Source organism: Pristis pectinata, chromosome 11 (assembly GCF_009764475.1).
Source record: "Pristis pectinata isolate sPriPec2 chromosome 11, sPriPec2.1.pri, whole genome shotgun sequence".
Lineage (NCBI taxonomy): Eukaryota > Metazoa > Chordata > Chondrichthyes > Rhinopristiformes > Pristidae > Pristis > Pristis pectinata.
The window spans coordinates 32,885,845-32,909,334 of NC_067415.1; the positions used below are offsets into that span (position 1 = coordinate 32,885,845).

The 23,490-nt window shown below is 36.7% G+C and overlaps 1 protein-coding gene across 2 annotated transcripts in view; it reads right to left on the reverse strand.

The window, feature by feature from the left end:
* Window positions 1-481: 481 nt before the first annotated feature.
* The window catches only part of LOC127575880 (cullin-5), a 62,305-nt gene continuing 39,296 nt past the window's right edge, over window positions 482-23,490 (reverse strand). Inside the window, exons 14-19 of one of the 2 annotated variants that reach the window (XM_052026087.1) lie at window positions 20,364-20,487; window positions 19,956-20,131; window positions 18,038-18,199; window positions 11,935-12,053; window positions 9,184-9,307; window positions 482-4,969 (exon numbers count right to left, since the gene is read on the reverse strand). In XM_052026087.1, coding sequence (XP_051882047.1) covers window positions 4,775-4,969; window positions 9,184-9,307; window positions 11,935-12,053; window positions 18,038-18,199; window positions 19,956-20,131; window positions 20,364-20,487 — 900 coding nt within the window. In that variant the 3' untranslated portion in view covers window positions 482-4,774. The remainder of the gene's footprint in view (window positions 4,970-9,183; window positions 9,308-11,934; window positions 12,054-18,037; window positions 18,200-19,955; window positions 20,132-20,363; window positions 20,488-23,490) is intronic. The other variant, XM_052026088.1, reaches the window with a different exon arrangement.

Genomic DNA, 23,490 nt, shown 5'->3' on the forward strand with positions numbered 1-23,490 from the left:
TGTCTGACCTGAGTAGTAGCTCTAGCGTGTTCTGTTTCTAATTCCGATTTCCAACATCAGTAACGTTTTCCTTTTGTTCAAGGCGAGGAGGTCACAGAGTTCAGTAATACCTACAGAAACAGCTTTGGCAAATTGCGGTAACATGTTGTGGCTGGTATACGTATGTTTGTGGACAACGCGCATTTAAAACAGTAAACCAGGCTCTTATTCAAGCAGAATAGTATCAAGCTTTAAATGTTATTGGAACTGCAATTGTCTAAGCACAACTGGAGAAAATTTAAAAGTGCTATATGTCCAACATTACGTTTTAACTGGAGGAAATTTAATACAGACAAGGCAAACTATAGAAATAAAAATCAAACCTTTAACAAAATTAATTTACTATTATTCTACTTGTTTAAAGGGTTTGATACTTAAAATCTATTTCCCAATGCACTCATCTCTTAAAATTACATAACTAATTATATAAAATACACATGAAGGCTTTATATTGCACTTTTATTTTGCTGGAAAATAAATTATGCAACTTAAAAAATAAAAATTCAAAAAATAATGTAGTACATCAAAATAGTTTGATCAGGCTGCTATGTAGAAACTGCTACCATTCAGAATTGTACAGCATCATAACCTTGGTATGTAGTGGCACACATTTAACTTGCAAATATTAATTGTAGATAATCAAACCTATCAATGTAACTTTGCACAACACTCCAGGCTTTAGTGTATATTACAGGAAGGCTTCCAAATCTTCAGCATCTTGCAATGATATGTAAAATATGAAACAGCTTATGTATAACTAGGGTACAAATGTGTACAATTTATTGGTGACCTCAACACAATCCTACATGAAAAATCATCCATGCAAATCCAAGTTTGAGTATTTTATGTATGATAAACTTGCTCAAATGAATAAAGAAATCTAATTCTCAACATAATGATAAAACTCAGTTCTAAGTTTTCACTGCAGTTTTTGTACTTTTTAAAAAGATGGCTTTGAGGGTGCTATAAAGGACTTGACATTTTAACTAGTTATTCAATAATGTATACTATTACTAATTTTTAAAGTTATACAAGTTACAATCATCATGTCTTGAATTTTATTTTTATGGGGAAAATGTCAAATTACACCACATCATCACTTCTGGGAATAAAAATAACAGGTCTGAGCAGATATGGGGCGTTTAAAAATACTAAAATTAAAGATTCTGTGGACAAAAATGGAAGACTTAAAAATGTAACTTTAATATCTATTACCATTAAATTGCAGATTTCAATAAAACAATTTCTATTAAGTCACACAATTCTAAATTGTTGACTAATTCCATATAAAAAAATTCTTATTCCATTTGAATAAAATTCTAATATTCCAATGTTTTTTTTCTACCAGGCAGTGTTGCAACAAGATCCATAACACATCTTTGTTTAATGAAGTGAAACCACATCCACATGCCATTTCAGGGGTTTTCAGGGCAGGCAATTTGTTTGTGTATGCCAATTTACTCTGTATTAAAATCACAATAATCTGGCCACATAATCAGATTAATTTTCCTTTTTATTAAAATATTTATTCAGCTCCTCCTCCCAGATCATTGTGATTAAATCCAGAATTAGACCCTGATTTAGCCACATTTGGTACTGGGGCAGCATTGAAGAACCAAGTCTTTACATGTAAAATTTTCCAGTATCCATCCAGCAACATTACCATGCAAATACTGGGACCAACAAAATTGTCAAGTATTGTCCTCATACTTTGATCTCCCTCACTCCAACTATGCTTATTTTTCCAGGTGTGTAGTTTGCTTACCTCAGTGCAAAGGATTGGATACATCTCAAAATGAGAATCCATGATCCCTATACACATTTATTGCATCTACATAGAATTCATTTTTCATGTAATAATGCACCCTTTGAAAGGGGAGCATGCTTAGGTGTTTCTTAAAAAAAACCCAACCTGAAAATAAGACAATCAAATTCTACCACTCTATAGAAATTTGGGATTTAAGATTTGCAGGAGGGGAACAGAAATTACTCCCCCAAACTCCCTTATGCATACATGCCATGTGTATAATCATCAGTGCCCTTCACAAACTGCAGTAATTTTAGACTCAACTAATAATTATCTTTCTTGCAATTTTCTACACTCCCTTTAAAGTCATTGAATTTTCAGTGCAATATGATTCCATGGATATTAGTTGCCTCACCTAAGTATTCATAATTCATTTTTGAATTTTCACAAGAGACAGGCCACTCAAATCTAGTTGGTGCTGAGTCCACTTCTGTCTTTATCACCATTCATACAAATAATGCACATTCCCAACAGAAATGGCCAGGATCAATAAGCAGGATTCCTGGTTTATTTTCCCTTCAGTATAGGATATTTGAGGCTCATATCAACTAACTTAAAACAATCCAACAATAGCCTGTTGCACTTATTCATTGGACAAGTTCACCCAAAACACTGGAAGACAGTCAATTAGTACTTAATATAAATTTGCATTATTGTCTAGTGACACAGGTTATGTTATTCAAAATGTGACATCATGGATTTGCATCCTCACTGGTTCACTGGCATTTAAAAAAAAATGCTGAAAGTGCATATGTTCTGAGTCAAAAGTCACAGCTGACCATGGAGAATCTGGCACATGGGGAAAAAAAAATAATCTTTGAAGATATGAGTCAACGTTAGTAGAGTTGAAAATTTTCCCCCACTTCCAAAATGTACTAACATGAACCCTACGTACCTAATTGCTGTATTAATGCAATAAAACCTTCAATAGAACTGCACAATCTGCCTCTCCTCCCACACTCTCAATCCATATGAAATATCTGACTTTAGGCTCAGTTTATCAGTCAAGAACATTCCAGACAATATTGCTCATCAGCCAACTCAGCAGCAAAGGCCCTTATAAAACAGTCCACTTTGACTCTTCCCACTGCACCATGTTGAGCAAAACAATTCCTGAAGAAATAGATCAGGTTAAGATGCGGTCTGGACATGGAATCTACACCAATAATTAAAAATGCTATCCAACTGAATAAAAGTTTAAACTACCAATACAACTGAAGCCCTAAACAAAGTTATATAATAAGCAATGTCAGCAATATTTGTGGGGCACTGAAGATTTAAGAAAAAGTTGAGCATTGTATGCACACATCTTAGGATGGTGGCCAAAATACTAAAATTTTAAAGGAAATAGAGGATACCAAATTTTCCTGGAATATCATGACAATTTAGAAGCTGGTTCAAGTACTGGACCATCACTGCAAGTAAACTGAGCAAAAGTTTTCAGCCACCTCAGAATCCAACAAATCTCAGCAACAGTTACATGTTTACATATAAACAGCCATCAGTAATAAAAGATGTACATTTAGTCTGTTCTGATTTCTGCTCTCTCTCTCTCCCCCACCCCATTGACTTTCCTCAGATTCCTTCAAACTTTTCATCTTGAATTGATCTCCAGGAAAGAAATGGGGTAAAGGTAGGCTACATACATTGCCAATCAGTAGAATTGAACACAGAACATAAAATGAAATACAGCTTGTTCAACTCCAAATTGCATCTCGTCTCTCTCCCAAACGCATAGACTCCTGGTGAGATACAGTTCCACTGGAGCTGGCAGCATAGTTCTTCACCTAAATACATATCTTCATGTGCGAGCAAGCGACAGAGCTGAATCCTGGCCACCCATGGTCTTTTCTTATCTTTGTACAATTGACAGCACTCAGGAACAGCAATGCGGGCTCATTTTCTCACTCCCCAGTCCAGAAAACCATAAACCAATATTTTAAAACTACATTTTTAACCACTTACACTGGTGAAAAAAAAATTCAAACGGTTAATGAGGTTGTCTCAGAACAATGAGTGATCCCAGGCCATGTGCAGCAACTGGTACTCATTAAGAAAATGTAATTGCATGAACTGCGAATAAAACCTGTTTTTTTTATGGTCTATATGGCTTGCTGCTGTAATGGATTGTTTCTTTGTCCAATAGACCTTTAGGGATATTTCCAAATACAGCTTTACATCCATTCCACTCCTCTGCACCAAACATGATCAAATCTTTTCTAAAAGGTACACCTTTGGAGCAGTAGAGAAAGGAAAATTCATCCCAACTGTGGCAGACTTTGACCCGCTTGAGTGAGAGGCAACCTTAAAATTTAGGTTGCAAACAGCTAAATAATTATTCAAAGGTGGACAAATCCTTCTAATATTAACATATCAGCTAAGCTCATTTGTGAACCACTATAGCCAGAGTAATATTAAACATTTCAAGTGTGCAACAGGATTTAAAAAAAAATATTTTCAGGTCAGTCTGTATTAAATGACACCACCTAGTATTGTCAGAAAAGTGAAACTGCTGCTCCTAACACAATTTTTCTTTGTAATACAAAATGACTCAAGTATTTTCCCAGTGCATGTAAATTTAAAGTCCTATATTCACTGGTTTAAGTGTTTCTGGAAAAAAACTATATTTAACTCTTATACAGAACAAGTGAAAATAGGGCCAAAGTTACCAAGAAAGCATAGCAGGCTCCAATGAATTCAGTACTCCCACAAAACAGCATGCTGTCAAAAGTGAACTACACAAAGGCAGGTAAATGCTAAGTGGATGAAACTGGTAAATATTGTTCATCTGTGGTACAGTAAGGCAGGAACTTAATAATTCAACTGAATAAATTTTTGAGCTGTAGTCACTCTTCAGCTACCTCTTTCAAAGTCTGCAAAGACAAAGGACTCATTCCAATTTCTGGCATAGTTCTCTTTTGCAGTCATTTATGCCATATAAATGAAAGTGTTTATGTCCGACTCATCCCTTCTAATATATTTGTGCTCTATCAGCCATTCAATTTGTTCCTTGATCATTTTTTTCTGTGGCAAAAACATATTTTTCAGTATTTCTACAAGTTCTGTCTGCAGCTGAGCATTTGTGATTTTTTTCCGCATCTTCATGATTTGTATGATTGCTTCCTAGAAATTAAAGCAAAAGGGAATCAGAATCTTATACATCAATTTCATACATAATAGCTTCTGGTATTTCCCCGTTCTTAAGACTGAAAATGGTTTAAAAGTTAGGAAAACGTGGTCACGGTTTATTCAGGCAATTAAACAAGCATGCAGCATATAATCTAAATAATTTTCTTCTAGGCTATCTACAAAACTTAATATTCCACTTAAAAATCTCATATACCTTGAAGATGGCAAAATAACTGAATTCAGAAAACACTACGCAAAACACTAACATGTAGTAGTTACTACAAATTCAAACAAGCATCAGGTTGATGAATAAACCTTCATTCATTGTACCTGATCATATTTAAGCCTTCCAAGATATCATGCAAATAGAATAACCGAAGTGCAGTTATCATTTTTAAACAGCAGCTATTTTGCACATATTAAGATTACAAAAATTGTGATGAATAACCATCACTGTTGGAAAGGTCAACATGCTGAAATGTTAACCATTTCTCTTTCCACTGTTGTTGCCCCAGTATTTCTGATATTGTTTTTATTTCAGTTATTCAGCATCTACAATATTTTGCTTTTGCAGCCTAATAATCTATTTTTTGTGGGAGCAACAGAAGAAAGGAAGCATAACGGCTCACAGAAGAACATTGCTAGTCTTTATATACACAGTCTTTGGCTTTGATACAGTATGGTTAATTAGTGGTTAAATTATGGGACTAGTAATCCAGAGGCAAATTTGAATCCCATCATAGCAGCTGGGTAAACAAAATAATTTAAGTTTTAGAATTTTAAGGAAGTATCAGTAATAGCGATAATAATAGCCCACCTCATTCACCAATGTCATTTACAAGTAAACCTGCTATGCTTACTAGGTCTGAACTACATCCTTTTAACTGTGCTCTGAATTGACCTAGCAAGCTGCTCAGTTTAGATGATAGGGGGTAAATACTGGCTTTGGCAGAAATAGTTACATCCCGCAAATGGAAAACAAGATCCATCCTAACAAATGGAATAGGCCAACATCATCTGTATTTCTCAATGCATCTAAAAAACAGTGGCACCAACACTATAGCGATTCCAACTGCATTTAAATTCACAAATCTGAAGTGTGTATAAAATCAGGCAAGAAGCTAGTTTTACTTCATGGGTTAAAGAGAGTCATTAAAATAATCTTCACTTCTAATATAATATACATATTCTAAGTGGGGATGCTGCTCAAGGCCAATAAGCATGTGTTCCTAGCACAAGCACTTCTCAGAATCTGATACCAACATAGATAAAACTAGTAAAGAGCTTCACCATTTCATTGCAACCTCCAGCTGATTTGTTATGTGAGGAAAAGTAAAATCCCAGTCAGTGAGCAAATATTGAACCTTTCATTTTCCTGGAAGTCTTGGCCAATTTTTGCCTGTTTAATTTGAATTTCCTGAATCAGTACAACTTCTGAATTTTAGCCAGGACTATGATTAGCATTTAGTAGACAATGTGGGGAGTAATCGTATCATTTCACCAAAAGTGGATAACAATCTTGCATCTAGCTAAAAATCAGATCTGTACACTTATTTGAAAAGCACTGTTGTCACATGTAGTGGGAAGTTAAGAATCTTCACACTGGAACTGATGTCATGTCAAAAGGACAATGGTCTTTTTTTCTAATTGGCTTGATGAAGAGCCACACAGAGGGCAAACCATTACAATGTTTGAGAACTACAGAGCAGTAAGTCTAACTTCTGTGGTAGGCAAGTTACTGGAGAGGATTCTGAGGGATAAGATATACATGCAACTGGAAAGACAGGTTGTTTGGGGATAGTCAACATAGCTTTGTGTGTGGGAGATCATGTCTTCTGAATTTGATAAGTTTTTTTGATGATGTGATCAAGGCAGGGTGGTAGACATGGTTTATATGGACGTCAGTAAGTCCTTTGATACGACGTAAGTCCTTTGATAGGCTGCTCTGGAAGGTTAGTTCACATGGGATCCAGGGAGAGCTGGCTAATTGGATACACAATTAGCTTGATGGTAAAAAGCAGAGGGTGATAGTGGAAAGTTGTTTCTCGGACTGGAGGTCTGTGACAAGTGGTGTGCCTCAGGGGTCGGTGCTAGGCCCACTGTTGTTTGTCATCTATATCAACGATTTGGGTAAGAATGTACAAGGCATGGTTAATAAGTTTGCAGACGACACTAAAATAGATGGTATAGTGGACAATGAAGGTTATCAAGAATTACAGGGGGATCTTGATCAGCTAAGTAAATGGGCTAAGGAATAGCAAATGGCATTTAATTCAGCTAAGTGTGAGGTATTGCATTTTGGAAAGTCAAATCCAGGTAGAACTTTCATAGTTTATGATAGGGCCCTGGGGAGTGTTGAATAACAGAAGGACCTTAGAGTACAAGTACATTGTTCACTGAAAGCTGAGTCACAGGTAGACAAGGTGGTGAAGATGACTTTTGACACACTGGCCTTCATCAGTCAGGGCATTGAATATAAAAGTTGGGAGATCATAGTGCGGTTGTTTAGGATGCTAATGAGGCCACATTTGGACTATTGTGTTCAGTATTGGTCGCCCTGCTATAGGAAAGATGTTATTAAACAGGAATGAGTGCAAAAAGACATACAAGGAAGTTGCTAGGACTTGAGGGACTGAGTTATAGGGAGATGTTGGACAGGCTAGGACTTCTTGGAGTATAGGAAACTGAGAAGTGATTTTATAGAGATGTATAAAATCACAAGGGGCATAGATAGGGTGAAGACACTCAGTATTTTTCCCCAGGGTTGGGGAATCAAGAACTAGAGGGCATAGGTTTGTGAGAGGGGAAAGATTTAATAGGAACTTGAGAGGCAACTTTTTTTTAAAAAAACACGAAGTATGGTATGTATGTGGAATGAGCTGCCAGAGGAAGTGGTTGAGGCAGGTACAATAACAACTTTTAAAAGACAGTTGGACAGGTACATGGATTGGAAAGGTTTTAGAAGGTTATGAGCTAAACACTGGCAAATGGGACCAACCTAGATGAGACATTTTGGTCAGCACAGACCAGTTGGCCAAAGGGCCTGTTTCCGTGCTGTGTAACTCTATAAATTCCTGCTTATGTATTCACTTTAGACAAATCTGATGAATTCGTTTACTCAAATCTATCAGAAAAATATTTTCAATGGTTGTCTTACAAGAATTTAATGCGAAGAACCTCAGTAAAACTCAAGCATATGTGTAAATTACCAGGGAGATTTTGAGATTGCATTAAGTATGTCCAATTCAAGAATTGTTTAAAAAAACTGTCTAAAAACATAATCTAAACAGATTTGTAATAAAAGCAGAATTCACTTTGGAGAATGCAAAATTAATTTAATAGAAAAACATAGGAAGATGATTTCAAAATAGTACAATGCAGAAAAAGTATGGAAAATAATGCATTTCTCTTTCTAAAGTGCCTTGCCTTTATGGTTCCCCTTTCGTATAATTTTGATTTCTGTTGTGCTATTAGGGAATGGTATGAGATTTCCATTGTGAGATAATTTAACCACATGAATGAACAAGCACATACTGTTTTCTCATAGTTGTATTTGACCAGATCAAGTGAAGGAGCCATGCCCTCTCACTCATGTTATGGTAATGAGAACATTCACAACTGTGGACTAATTATTTTACATTTTCTCCTCCTTTCAGCCTTGTCATGCTTGAATTAGGGCACACATACAAATCCAGATGGAGGTGCCTTTCAATACCAATATGGAATAGTGTATTCTTTCCCAAACTCAACCCCAACCCCAAATGACATGGAATCAGCTCAGTCACTTTCCAAAATATCCAAGCTCGGATATCAATGTGGAAAATGATGTATATAAATCCATATCTTAAAAAGCACCTGGTCAAGCTTTGAGAAGGTAAAAATATCATGGTGCCATAAAGGAAAAACAACTGCCTAATGGAAAGTTTCCCCCCAGATTATGCTTTTGTGTTGACAATGCAACTCAAAGACCTTGCCCAAATGGCCAGTATCAGAGTTCTGAAAGTTATTCAACCACCAGAAACACCAGGGTCCTCAATGCATACAATTAATTAAAATTGTCAGTATATCACAGTGTGCTAACCTAAATTTCCAGCATGCATTGCTAATGGCAAGGCTCCTGGTGAGTGCTGAAAATTACCATTCACATTTTAACATATGAATCTTAAGTTGATCACAGATATACTGTAGTTATATTCACTGAACTATACCTGTGTTCGTAATATTCTCAGTTGAACTATTCCTTCATTTTCTTCTTCTCTCATTCTTTCTGTTGTTAGTTGTAATCTTCCGATTAAATTAATCTTTCCCCTCTTCTGAACTTTGCTGTTCTTGCTACAAGAGATAAATGCATGCTATTGAAATAGAGCTCTTGAAGTTTTCTTTTTTGAAGAGGGCTTCTGATATTATATGTAATTTTTTTTAAACTTGCAAAATCTGATTAAAAATGTGAATTAATTAACTCTTTGGCGAATAGCACTGCAAAAGAGATGTATTTTCAAGTTTTAAAAAGTAATTCACATAACTCACAACTTTCAAGGCCTTGAATAAACTCAAGGTCTCATCATGGCAAGGATTTCTATTTCCTCACAACTGAAATCCAATGTGGTGGAAAACCATTCCACAGCATTACCACCACCAAACCTTCTCTCCCCAGCCACCTAATCCCCAACCTGGTTAATAACCACCTGAACAGGATGGCATAAAGAAAGTAAAGTATAAATCAAGGATGAACCAGAAGAATTTCTTTAAAAATTAGAATTCACTAAAGGTCATGTGCCAGAAACATGTAACAAAAGTCAAACAGCAAAAGTCTAAAGCATGCTCCTGGTGCAAGACTAGGAAACAAATCTAAATAATAATTAATTCCACGTAGAAATGTCCATTCGTAATATCATTTTTTCATTAGATAAAACTTGTTCCTTATTTTCTGTCACTCTTTAGTTTGCAGTGTTACAGACTCCATCTTTCTAAACTGTCTTAAATAACTCCACAAATTGCCCCGAGTCATATCTATTCAAGAAAGGTAATGCAGAATTGCACCAGTCTTTACTTTAGGTCCAAAGTCCTTTTAACACATGAACCAAGCTCTCTTGATGACCAGAACTGACCACGAACACTTGATCAAAATTAGACAGCATTCAAGATGTAGTTTGAACAGAACACTATACAGTTCCACGATTATTTTCTCTAATTTGTACTTTTTTCAGGCAAAATCTTTTCTTAATTCCCCCTTTTCCACATTTACCCTTGGGTGCCTTGACACCATTAAATACAAAAGTTATGTAATGCAATAACAGATTAAATATTGTAAATTTTGGTCCACAGTCTCAGATTAATCTGATTCTCTCCTCCTCCCTAAAGAAATAGACATCCTTATATTTGACCAATTAGTATTGAGCTTCAATGTCTAAATTTTTATATAAAATTAGAAAAACAAGAAATTCTAGCACCAATCAGGCCACCAGTCTTTTGTGCGAATTTTTTATGCAACGTTTTTAGGAAGCCAAAGCTTGCTATACTTTTAGGTTTTGCAGATTGTATCCCATGTCACTTTTTCAATAAATCATACATAATCTTTCTTCACTAAATTTATTATCTTGGTAAAGTTATTATTTTACAGTACTTATTTTATGACCAATTGCAACTGCATTGTTTATTATCTTTTGCAAATTAACTGTTTTCCAATATAATATGACTCCTCACAAATGGTTCTCCTTCTTGGGTACAAAAGGTATCCAGATTGAGGATTCAATTATTTTGCACTGTTTGGGATTTTGACAGCAAACACTCTTTGGAAGAACAGCAGATAGAAGGTAGTTTCTTATACATTTCTGAATAAACACTCAGAAAAAATAGCATACTATGGGAACTACTTTCTATCTTATTTTTACAGTTTTGAAATCATTTTTTATTGTTACAGGCCACCCCTGGGTTACCAACAGGTTCTGTTTTTATAGACACCCATGTTGATTCTGTCCATAAGTCAGAAAATACACAAAATCACTTGATATCGTAACCATACCTCCATAGTATTGTAATGAATGGTGTTAATGAGGCCCAATTAACATGAACATTTATTTATTGTTTTCCTCTGCCTAGTTACAAATGATACAGAATCAAGATGTCCCACACTCAATGGCTAGTTTCAATGGCCTTGAAGGATCAGTGGATGTTACGTTACTTAAAGTTTCATTTCACAAACATCAATAGAAGTGATTGCTAACTTATGCACGCATGTCAGATTTTTGAATTTAATAACATTAATGGGAGCTTGTTCATATGTATGGGTGTCCATAAGTCAGGTGTTCATAACTCGGACGGCCTATCTGGACCAACACCTTTTACCAGAATGATCATTACTTTGCATAACATCCTTGTAATACACCTACAAACTTCTTTATTTGTTTTAGTGATTCACTTCAACCTTCTTATATTTCAATCAACTTTCTGGCTTATTCCACACCAAAATAATTTAATGAATTATAGAAAAAAAACACTAATGCTAGACATACTTATCCAGTATTAGCATTAAGCTTCATTGTTCACTGCATATGCAAATACTGTTGAATAAATGTTTCCTAACTAATCTGCCAAATTGTTACTTCGTTTCTTTTACCTCTTGCTCTCTCCCAAATTAAAAGCAGTAAAATGTTCCTCCAAACTGTACTGCTGTTTTCTAATAGCCATGTTCCATAATGCTGGATATGTACCTATTTGCTTGAGATGATACAACAGACTGCCTTATACACTGGCTTCTCTGATATAGCTTTCCTATCTCAGAAGTTTACTTGATTACACTTCTCTAGATATGTCAAAAACATTCTCTGGCACTTTAAGACTATTTTAAAAAGCCAAGAAAAACCAAGGTAGTAGTAAACAATTAAATAAAAGCTAAATTGTTTCTTCAACCTTATCTTAATATTTAAATATCTTCACTTAAACTAGGTTTTAATACTTACATTAAAGAGAAGTCCTGGTTCACTGAGAAAAGTGTGCCTTCAGTAAAGTCTTTGGGCGAGCTGACTTGAGGTTCATGGAGTAAAACCTGACGTTTCAATTTTGGAAAAGCTACAAGAGACTTTTGAAACCAAATCAGAACTAGTAAGCTTGATTATTCCAATGCATTATATTTATTTGACAGGAAGACCAAAAAACAAATGCATACATAGTATCTTTAATGGCAAAAATGATACTGACAAAACTTAAGGCTCTTTATCTGTAGCATCCAGAATTAACGGCTCAAAGAGAAAAAGTCATACAGCAGAGAAACAGGCCCTTTGGCCCACCATGTCCACGCCAACCATCAAGTATCCATCTATACTAATCCCACTTACAAGCACTTGGACCAAGCCTTCCTTTCCATGATGATTCAAGTGCTTTAAGTAGATACACCTGAAGTGTTGTCAAAGTAACTGCCTCCACTACCCAGACAGTGCATTCCAAGATGCCAACCATCCTCTGCATTAAAAAATTCTTACTCAGATCCTTTCTAAACCTCTTGCCCTAAACCTATGCCTGCTGGTTTTAGACACCTCTGCTATGGGGAAAAATATCTTACTACCTACCCTAGCTATGCCTTTCATAATTTTGTACACCTGAACATAATGAACATAGAACAGTGCAGCACAGGAACAGGCCCTTCAGCCCACAATGTCTGGGCTGAACAAGTTGCCGAATTAAACAAAATCTCTTCTGCCTGAACGTAATTCATACTCCTTCATTCCCTGCATATTGACATGTCTAACAGCCTCTTAAGCACCACTATCATATCTGCTTCCATCACTTCTCCCAGCTAGCCTGTTCCAGGCACCTACCATTCAGTTGAAAAACTTACCCCACACATCTCCTTTAAACTGTCCCCCTCTCACCCGAGGTGCATATCCTCTAGTATTTGACATTTCTGTCCTGGGGAAAGGATTCTGACTTCCTACGAACTTCTATCAGATCTCCCTTCAGACTCTGATGCTCGAGAAAACAACCCAAGTTTGTCCAACTTCTCCTTGTAGTTCATACCCTCTGATCAGGCAGCATCCTGGTAAACCTCTTCTGCACTCTTTCCAAAGCTTCCACCTCCTTCCTGTAATGGGGCAAACAGAACTGCACACAATACTCCAAGTGTGGCTTAATCAAAGTTTTATACAGCTCCAACATGACTGCCATCAGGACAGCCTCAACCTCCTCTGATCCAAGGAAAACAAACCCAGCCACCAGTCTCTCCTCATAATTGAAATGCTCCGTCCCAAGCAACATCCTGATAAATATCTGCACCTACTCCAGTGCAATGTAGTTTCTATACTGTGGTGATCAGAAGTGTACACAGTAGTCTAGCTATGTCCTAACCAATGTTTTACAAAGTTGGATCATAATCACACTGCTCTTATATTCTATGCCCTGTCCAAAAGCAGAAACTATCCTGTATGTCTTCATCAGCATCTTATCCATCTGTGCTGCCACCTTCAGGGATTTTTGGACTTGTACACCAAGCTCCCTCTGTCTTCATTTCTCCCTCGTGCATGTCCCAACTTTAATCGATCTCCCATGGTGAATCATCATGCACTTTTCAGGATTAAATTCCATCTGCCTTTGCACTACTCATCTTACCAACCAATTAATACCATCCTGTACCCTACAGCTATCCTCCTCATGATCAACACCACCAATTTTCATATCATCTGCTAACTGACTAATCGTACCTCCTACGTTCACTTATAAATCAGACATAACAGTACCCAGCACCAGTCTCTGCGGCACACCACTGGAAACAAGCTTCCAATTACAATAACAACCCTCCATCATCACCCTCTGCCTCCTATTACCAAGTCAATTTTGGATGCAATTTGCAAACTTATCTTGGATTCCATGTGCTCGTATGGGACCTTGTCAAAGACCTTATCGAAGTCCACACAGACCACATCAACTACACTGCCCCCCAATACATTTTTATCATCTCTCTGAAAAATTCAATCAAATTGGTCAGACAGGATCTCACCCTAACAAAGCCACACTGACCATCTTTGATTATTCCCTGCCTTTCCAATTGTAAATTAATCCTGTCTCAGAATATTTTTCCAATAATTTCCCTACCATTGATATGAGACTCATAAGCCTATAACAACTGACTTATCCTTGTTGCCCTTCTTGAATAAAGATACCACATTTGCTTTCCTCCAGTCATCTGGAACTTCAGCTGTGGCCAACAAAGATTTAAATATCTGTCAGGACCCCAACGATCTCTGCTCTTGCTTCCTATAACAACCTGAGATGTATCTCATTAGACCCTGGATATTTATCCCACATCTAATAGCTCCTCCTTTTCATGGCAAATTATTCTGGAATGTCATCATCCCCCTCCCTGAATTCTCCAACTACAAACGTACAGCAGAGAAATAGGCCTCTACAGCTCACCTTCGCCATGCCGACTGTGATGCCTATCTACTCTAATTCCATTTACCCACATTAGGTCAGTATCCCTCTACTCTTTTCATAGAACATTACAGCACAGTACAGGCCCTTTGGCCCACGATGTTGTGCCGACATTTTATCCTGTTCTAATATCTATCTAACCCTTCCCTCCCACATAGCCCTCCATTTATCATTCATGTCTCCATTTCAAGTACCTGTCCAAATGCCTTTTAAATGTTGTAATTGTACCTGTCCCCCACTATCTCCTCTGACAGCTCATTCCAGATATATTCACCACCGTGTGGAAAACAGTACTCCTTAGATCTCCTTTAAATTTCGCCCCTCTTACCTTAAATCTGCTCCCTCTAGTTCTATACGCTGCTGCCCTGGGAAAAAGATTCTCTCTCTCCTATCTACGCCCCTCATTATTTTATAATCTCTGGAAGGTCACCCCTCAGCTTTCAATGTTCCAGTGAGAATAAACCCACCCTATCCCATCTCTCCTTATTAATACAGCCCTCCATTCTAGGCACCATCCTGACGAATCTCTTCTGCACACTCTATTGCTATCGCATCCTTCCTACACCAAGTTCAGACTACCAATGTCTTGTACAACTGCAACATGATATCCCATCTTATACTGAATGCCTCAATCTATGAAGGCAAGCACACCAAATACCTTTTCACTACCCCATCCACCTATGCCTTTACTTTAAAGGGACCTATGGACTTGCAACCCAAGGTCTCTCCATTTATCAATGCTCCTAAGGTACCTTCCATTTACTCTGTATGTCCGACCAGAATTTGAACTTCTAAAGTGTACTACCTCACACAAATTAAATTCCATCTGTCATCGGTCCTTAGTGAATACTGATGAGAATTATTCAATGAGGACCACATCTACATTCGCTGCTTCCATGCAGAGATGGCCATTTAGGGCCCTTCTCTTATGCTGGTTACTCTTTTGTCTTTAATAAGCTTAAAAGCAAGCTTTGTAATTTTCCATAATCTTGGCCACCAGTGATAATTTGTGCTCTTTCTTTGCTGTCCCAATTTCATTTTTGTCCCACCTAAACTTCTGCATAACCCTGAAGGGCCTCCCTTGTTTAATTATTAGAGACAGATGGGTGCAAAGTGACCAAAGCTGAGAATTAAATATTCTAGGATATTATCTTCAAGAGAAAGACAAGATGTAAAAGGAAACGGGCTTCTCCTAATATTAAAGGACAGGAAAAAGGCACTAGGCAGGAAAATCACTAAGTAGAATCAGATTGAATGGAGCTAAGGAACAACAAGAGTATATAGGCCCCAAACAGTAATGGTAACGTGGGACACAGTACAATCAGGAAATTAGAAAAGGTTACAAAAATCATGAGAGACTTTAATCTACATACAGAGAGGCAAACCAAATTAGCCCAAAGTTGAGGGACATCTCATCTTCCATTCAGGTACATTCCAGTCTTCTGGACTCAGCATCAAATTCTCCAAGTTTAGTTAACTCTCTCTTCCTATCTGTATCAGAACCGGCCATTTCTGCCAGTCATCCAACTGTGATTTTGGCTCCATTTTTCTCTCTCCATTAGAACAGCCCAAGCTGCTGGGCATGTCCCACAATCTTGCTATTAGCAACACAACACAGCCAAAGAAATATAATCTGTGTACAACTGTCTCATTAACTGATTTGGTCTCACCCTATCAGAGATATTCCCTTCATCCTTCCCATCCCTTAACTATCTTCACTGCTATTTATAACTTACTTATTTTCCCTCTTTCCATATTCCGATGAAGAGGCTGGTTAATTGTGTTCCTCTTTGTTAATTCACAGATGCTGCCAGACCTGCTGAGTGTTTTGAGCATTTTCTGTTTTTAATTTCAGATTATCAGCATCTGCATTTTTTTTTCCAGCCTTTAGCCTTCATTACAGCAGGATTTGAGTATTTTAAACACCTTGCTCCAATTATATAGAGCCCTGGTGAGACTGCATCTGGAGTACTGTATACAGGTCTGGTCTCACTACCTCAGGAAGGACATGCTTGCAATTGAGAGAGTTCAGCAGAAGTTCGCCAGATTGATTCCCGTGATGGCAGGTTTGTCATACAGGAAACAATAAGCAGTCTGGGCCTATACCCTCTGGAATTTAAAAGAATAAGAGGTGATCTCACTGAAATGTACAAAATTCTTACAGAGCTTGACAGGGTAGATGTGGAATTGATGGTGGGGATATCTAGAACTAGGGTTTACAGCCTCAAAAATGTCAGCCATTCAGGACAGAGATAAGAAGAAATTTCTTCAGCTAGGGCATAGTGAATCTTTGGATTTCTACCCAAAATGGCTGTAGAAGCCAAGTAGTTAAGAAACGACAAGACAGAGTTCGTTAGATGTTTAGATATTAAGGGGATCTGTGTTTAGTGCAGTAAAATGGCATGAAGGTAAAAGATCAACCATGATTTTATTGGATGGCAGAACGACACGAAGGGCGAAACAGCCAACAACTCTTCTTTTTATTAAATATATCAAAATATACCCACAGAGAAGACAGCCAGCAATAGAATCAAGGTGATGATCAAAGAAATATTTGACACCCCAGAGAGGTTTTAAGGAAAGAGTTTCAAAAGATAGGACCCAAGATATTTAAAGCCATAATCATTAATAAACACCAGAAAGAAAGTCAAAAGTAAGAAAAGGTGAAAAGTCAGAAGAGCAAATTTGATCAGAGAGCCAGGAAATCAACAGACAAGGCAAAATGATCAAGGATGCAGAGGAATTTGTAAATAAGAGTTTTTGTGGACCCAATAGAACACAAAGATAAGGAAAGTTTATCACCAGATTAGGAGCAAACGAAGATTTGAATTACAGTTTATTCATGTTTGGGAGTCAGTTAAGGGAAGTATTAAACACTGGGAAGTAGACCAAACCAGATTCAACTTGCAGGGTGAAAAGATCTTTCTAAAAAAAAACTAAACAGAGATGATTGGAACTCAGCAAATGCATGCCATGGGGAAAGAGGAAATGAGAAGTGTAAGAAATTTGAGAAGAGACTTAAGAAAACAGAACTTTAATGTTGTACCTGCATATTATTCAAGGATAAATAATTCAATCCAAAAAAAACACTTTGAATAGATTTTACTCATTAGGTTACAGAGCATGGCTGTTGTGGTAACATATCACTTGCAGACTGAAAAGATCAAAATGATATTTAACTTTCACTAATCACTGACTCACCACAGACTCATTAAATGACTTTCAATAGCTCAAAACCTTAAAATGAAAATGATCAACTATGTGTTTAAATCCAGAATAATCATACTCCAATACCTCAGTAACTTCCAATACCTTCAAAGTACCTATACTACAAGTCACTGTTCAAGACCTTGGTCATCACTGCTACTACTCCATCCCTCCCCGTATCTTTGCTGCTCAAGCCTCAATCTTTGAAGCTCCCCATCTGTGATCAAGAGTCTTCCTCAAATTCCTACCCCAAACAAGTTATTTGATCATCCTTACTGGCTTCAATAGCATAGTGCTTATTACCTTTATGTTATTGTGAAGAATATTTTTCAAGTATGCTAAAAAGGCTACTGTTATTTTAGGCATTACAAACAAGTTTACTTGCTCAAATGTGAAAGGACGTATGGTTGTTGTAAAGAAAATATAACATACCCATAATGTTCTCCTAAGTTCTGCATCTGGTAGTTCAGTTGCTAATTTTAGATTTTCAAAACTAATCTTTTCTCTTGGTCTTTGGTTCCAGGCAAACAGAACTGCCAATTGAAATGTGGTTACCTCTAAATCATACTGGCCAACCTCATTTTTGAAAGTTATCTGTACAGGAAGCAAAAGAAAAATTCCATTACCTTACAACATGATATATACAGCTTATTTTTACTTATCCATTTCAAGGCAAAAAAGATGCTAAATCAAATAAAAATGATGTATTTACATTAAAGCCAAGTTGCAGGATATACTTTAAAACAGCAGAACTGTGAACAAGACAGGCAAAATTGCAGTATTTAATGACATTTTATTAATCATGTTAGTCTGGAGGCAGTGCAAGGGAATCAGCTTTAAGTACAAGGTTTTTGTACTTGTTTAAAATTCATTACACCCAGAATGATATCGTAATCAGCTGCTGTGAGAACCAAAGGTAGGTGTGAGAGAGGGGTGGGAGGGTTGCGAGAGGGCACGAGTAAAGTTAAAGGGCAGAGAGTACGTAGCCGGCTGGCACTGATAGCCCAGATCACCACTGCAGTACAGGCACAATATTGCAGAAAAATCTATTTCTGCAGCAATGTAGCTTGTGCAGTATTTTGTGCATTTCTGGATTAAAAAGAATATCAAATATAGATTTATTTTTCTTACAAACAACACAAAGTAGAGCGAGATCAAAAACTGCACATGAACCTCAGTTTGATTTCCAGCTGACTTTCAAATCTTTTAAACACTTGAAATACTTATCACTGCACAAATGTTTGGCTAATGGTAAACATTAACCTTTATGTGAACTGGACTATTTATTCTCTCCAGTTATCTCTACTTCTGTTCTAAAAATAAAACCATCAAAAGCAGTTCACTAAAGGTCATATAATAAAAACTCAATGGACAACTGTCTGAAAAGGATTTTGTTTTTCTTATAACCAACTGGTTTTTTCCTCTGCTGATTGCATCAATCATTGTTTGGGTTCAAATACACCACTGCCAGGTGTCCTTTGGTGCTTCACATAAGTGGCTATTCTCCCTGGTAATCCAGACAGTTGATTCAATCTATAAGCGTCGACACATCACAACCGAGCTTGATCCTCACGTTCACCCATCCAATAGTCACTAATAGTAATGTGAAATTCTAGCTTTAACGCAAGATCAATGTGCAAAAGGGACAAACATCAATCTATAAAGCATTCAAGCTTAAAAAAATACACCACCACTCTCACATATAGAGCTTCATAACTTCCATATTTTCAAAGGAAAATATTTTTTTAAAAATTGATATTTTACCCAGATTCTGGCCAAATGTAAACTGCAAATTATTTTAATACTGGCTTTTTAAAGACTTGCTACCCATTATTTTATTTCATAAGTACAAATGTAAAATCTTTTTTGACATTCTAAGAACAAAGTTAACAATCAGACTTCAACCAAAATTTGCCCGAAATGGTAACTCCAGCTCATGGTTAAATATAACAATCAAAAACCCCTCCAACCCCAGACATTCTCTCTTCTCCTCCCTCCCATCGAGCAGAAGATACAAAAGCCTGAAAGCATGTACCAACAGGCTCAAGGAGAGAGCTTCTATCCTGCTGTTATAAGACTTTTGAATGGACCTTTCGTATGATAGGATAGACTCAACCTCACGGTCTATTTTGTCATGGCCTTGCACCTTACCATCTGCCTGCACTGCACTTTCTCTGTAACTGTAACACTACATTCTGCATTCCATTATTGCTTTTCCCTTGTATTACCCCGATGTACCGATGTGGTGAAATGATCTGCATGGATGGTATGCAAAACTAAGTTTTTCACTGTATCTCGGTACATGTGGACGAAAATAAACCAATTACTATCAAAAGGATTCTCTACTTACAATTCCATTGGACATGAGGTGATGCCAATGCAGCTTTCTACCACTGTGATTTTTTTTGTAAAATTCCTCCACTTCAGGGATAAGATCTTCAAGTTCAGTTGGAAGAGAAACAAATACTTTCTCTGAGCTTCTTGACCAGGCACCAGCATTTAAAATCTTAATATTCACAGAGTCAGCTGAATTGGGTGAAGGATTACAAGCATATTATTTGGATATCACGTGCAAAAAAAACTAATAAAATTTTTGCTTCTCAATCTAATAAGACATTTTTACTTCTGTATTTTTAAACACTTTAATTTAAAATAAAAAAAACTGCTGATATTTGAATATTTATCAGCACCGTTCAATTAATATTCTGTTTTTCTGTTCTTAATTCAAATCAATACATCTTCCAAAAGAAGGTAATACCTGGAAGGGCCAACTTATTGTTTTTGTGCATTTCTTTGAAAACTTGGTTAAGGTCTTCAGATACTTTAATATCCTGAAACATTCTGGCCAATTTGTTCACATAGTCAGCAGGCATACCTACTTCCTGTAAACACACAAATGTCTATGTTATAAAAATATACAACATTTAAGGATTAAAATATAAATACGAATTTTACTACTCAAAGAAATTGTTGGCCTGAATAAAATAAAATCTGAAAGCAAACACTTAATACTCCAAATTTGCAGAGTTTCACATGAAGCAAAAATGCATTTTGTCATAGGTTTATGGTAATATTGTAAGAGAAAACACTTCAGCATTAATAAAGGCTGCAATTTGTGAAGCAACAAACAATATGCTGGAGGAACTCATAGGGTCGAGCAGCATTTGTGGCAGGTGAGGAATTCTTGACCTTTCAGGTTGAAACCCTGCATCAGGAATCCTGATACAAGATCTCGACCTGAAATGTTGACAATTCCTCGCCTACCCCACCCACCCACCCCCAAACAGATGCTGCTCAACCTTTGGAGTTCCTCCAGCAGAAAGTTTGTTGCTCCAGATTCCAGCAACTGCAGTCTCTGCATCTCTGTAATTTGTGAAATTTGTAAACAAAAAGAGTAGCTTCTCATGAAAACAAATTTATGTTTATAGAGTGTGTACTGGAAAAATGTTAACTAGAATACTATACATCTTACTAAATTAAAAATCTTAGTCTATAAAACAATCAAGATTGGTGAAACTTTAGCGTAGCACATCAGACTCCAATTCACACTTGCCAGAGTGGCAGGCTCTTTGCCCATGAATCCCCACACTGCAAGATTCTGATTTCAGCTGCTGAGTAGTGGCTGCAACACAAAATGGGACTGTGGAAACACAGGGGGAAAACAATCATCATCCCAGCTCTTCTACCGACTTCTGAGCCATAGAATAGCTGACACTTTTTGTGGGAATTAGGGTGGGAAACTAAGCTTTAACTCAAATGCAAAATTTAAAAAACCTTCCTTCTAGATAAAATGCATGTTAAGTACCTTAAGGCCTAATCTGGTCAAAGTCCAATAAATTGTCATCTTGTGGCACAATAGCATTCAAAATGCCTGTTCAAAAAAAACACTTGATGGTGGAGCCGAATACAATAACCAAACATGAAAATGGTCAAAGGAAAAGTTATTCAGCCCATTTAAGTTCATTCCAACTACCATCAGAGCCTCAAATTGAATTCTGAGCTTCAACTTCTCAGAATAATTCATGCCCTTTTTCAATGGGAATTTGTTGTGCTACTCTTAAGCTTCTTAATACCTGTACAGGATTATCAACTTTCCTCAGCTGATTGCATCCTCACCTTGGTCAAAAGAATATAGGTTTCCTCCATATATTGAGTGTATGGATGAATGCAGACCAACAATTCCATGCAATATCAAAAGAAATACTGCATTGTCAAAGTGTACATGTTTAGCACAAAATATTAAAATACAACCTCAGTCTATTCTGGCTTTTCACCAAGAACTCCTTACTGCTTTTATACTGGTGGAAAGGAGTTCTTGATGTCTTGGACACACTTCTTCTCTCAACCACAACCACACATGACAGTGATTGCTCATGGTACTGTTCTTGATGAAGGTATGATACCTTCATTTGTATGACAGCATTGAATTTACTTTTCATTTATAGGATGTGAAGCACCTCAGAATATTTGAATCTTAAAATACAAGCAAGGGATATTTTTGATTAAGTAGCATAAGGACTGAACACAGTGTGGTACATTTTTAAACACATATGTAATACATTCTACTATACTCTATTTAATTGATTCAACTAGAAATTTAAAATTTCTAACTCCATCATCCCTTGCATGCCCAAATCTTAATTTCACTGGAATTCATTACAAGTGATCCCTGCGTTACAAAGGGGTTGAATTCCCAGAAAACAATTCGTATCAAGACTTTCTGTAACACAAGCCCCATTTTCCCATTGAATCCCATGTTATAAGTTGAGATGCATTCCTACTGGATGTTTTTCTCTCATATTAATCAGAATAAGATTTACCATTACTGACATATGACATGAAATTTGTTGTTTTGTGGCAGCAGTACAGTGCAAAGACAAAATCTATAAATTACAAAAATAAACTGCAAAAAAGGAATAACAAGGTAGTGTTTATGGGCTCATAGATCATTCAGAAATTGTAAATGATGTTGCATACTGAGGATATCGAGTCTCATCAGATATTAATACACATGAGAATAAAACTTTAAATCCAAATCAATTAATCCTTATATTTTTCTATTATTTTGTGACCTAGGCTTGAGGGGTATGCATGTGATTAAATGAAGTCATAAATTCACACTCTAAGCTAACCAGTAAATTTGTAATGTGTCCTCAAATTTAGATAAAGTCTGGACATCTTTTCCACACGGTTGATGAAAATGACAACTTACTATGCCAGAGTCATAATCCTATACACTTATGTAATTCCACGTTAGCAGGTTAAGGATCGTGTGTATACTGTAGAGATTCTGCAGCAAGCTTATGGTTAGCTCTACTGATGTCAGATACAATTTTGACACATGATCTTTTGCTTTTATTAACCCATTCTGAGATTTTTAATTTAATTTATTTAAACATCTCTATTTATAAATCACCTTTCACTCTCCCAACACACTCTTGGTTAAAGGATAAATGTCACCCCAAGACATTGCCAAAACTCCCTGCTTTTCATCAAATAACAGTTGGAATCTAAATTAAAAAGGGCCTGTTTTGTATTTTACTGGAAAGACAAACAGGCTGACTCTCACAGTCCGCACTAAGTGCCAGCCTGCATTATATTCTGAAATCTCTGCTGTGCAGCTTGAGCTACAGCCATCTCACCATGTTAGAATACCAACTATAATTCTAACCTAATCTAGGTACATTGTGTCATTAGGATCAGCAGTGGACACCAAGATATTTTTAAAAATTGTAAATAAATACTGCCTAAGAATTGTCCTGGAAAGAACAAACCTGGCTCACTTTAATCTTCCAAAGTTAAGCATAACCAGTAATGCTATGGACACATTAGTTGGCAATTCCCTTAATGGCATGTGCAGTATGACATGGGGGGAAAAAAAAGTA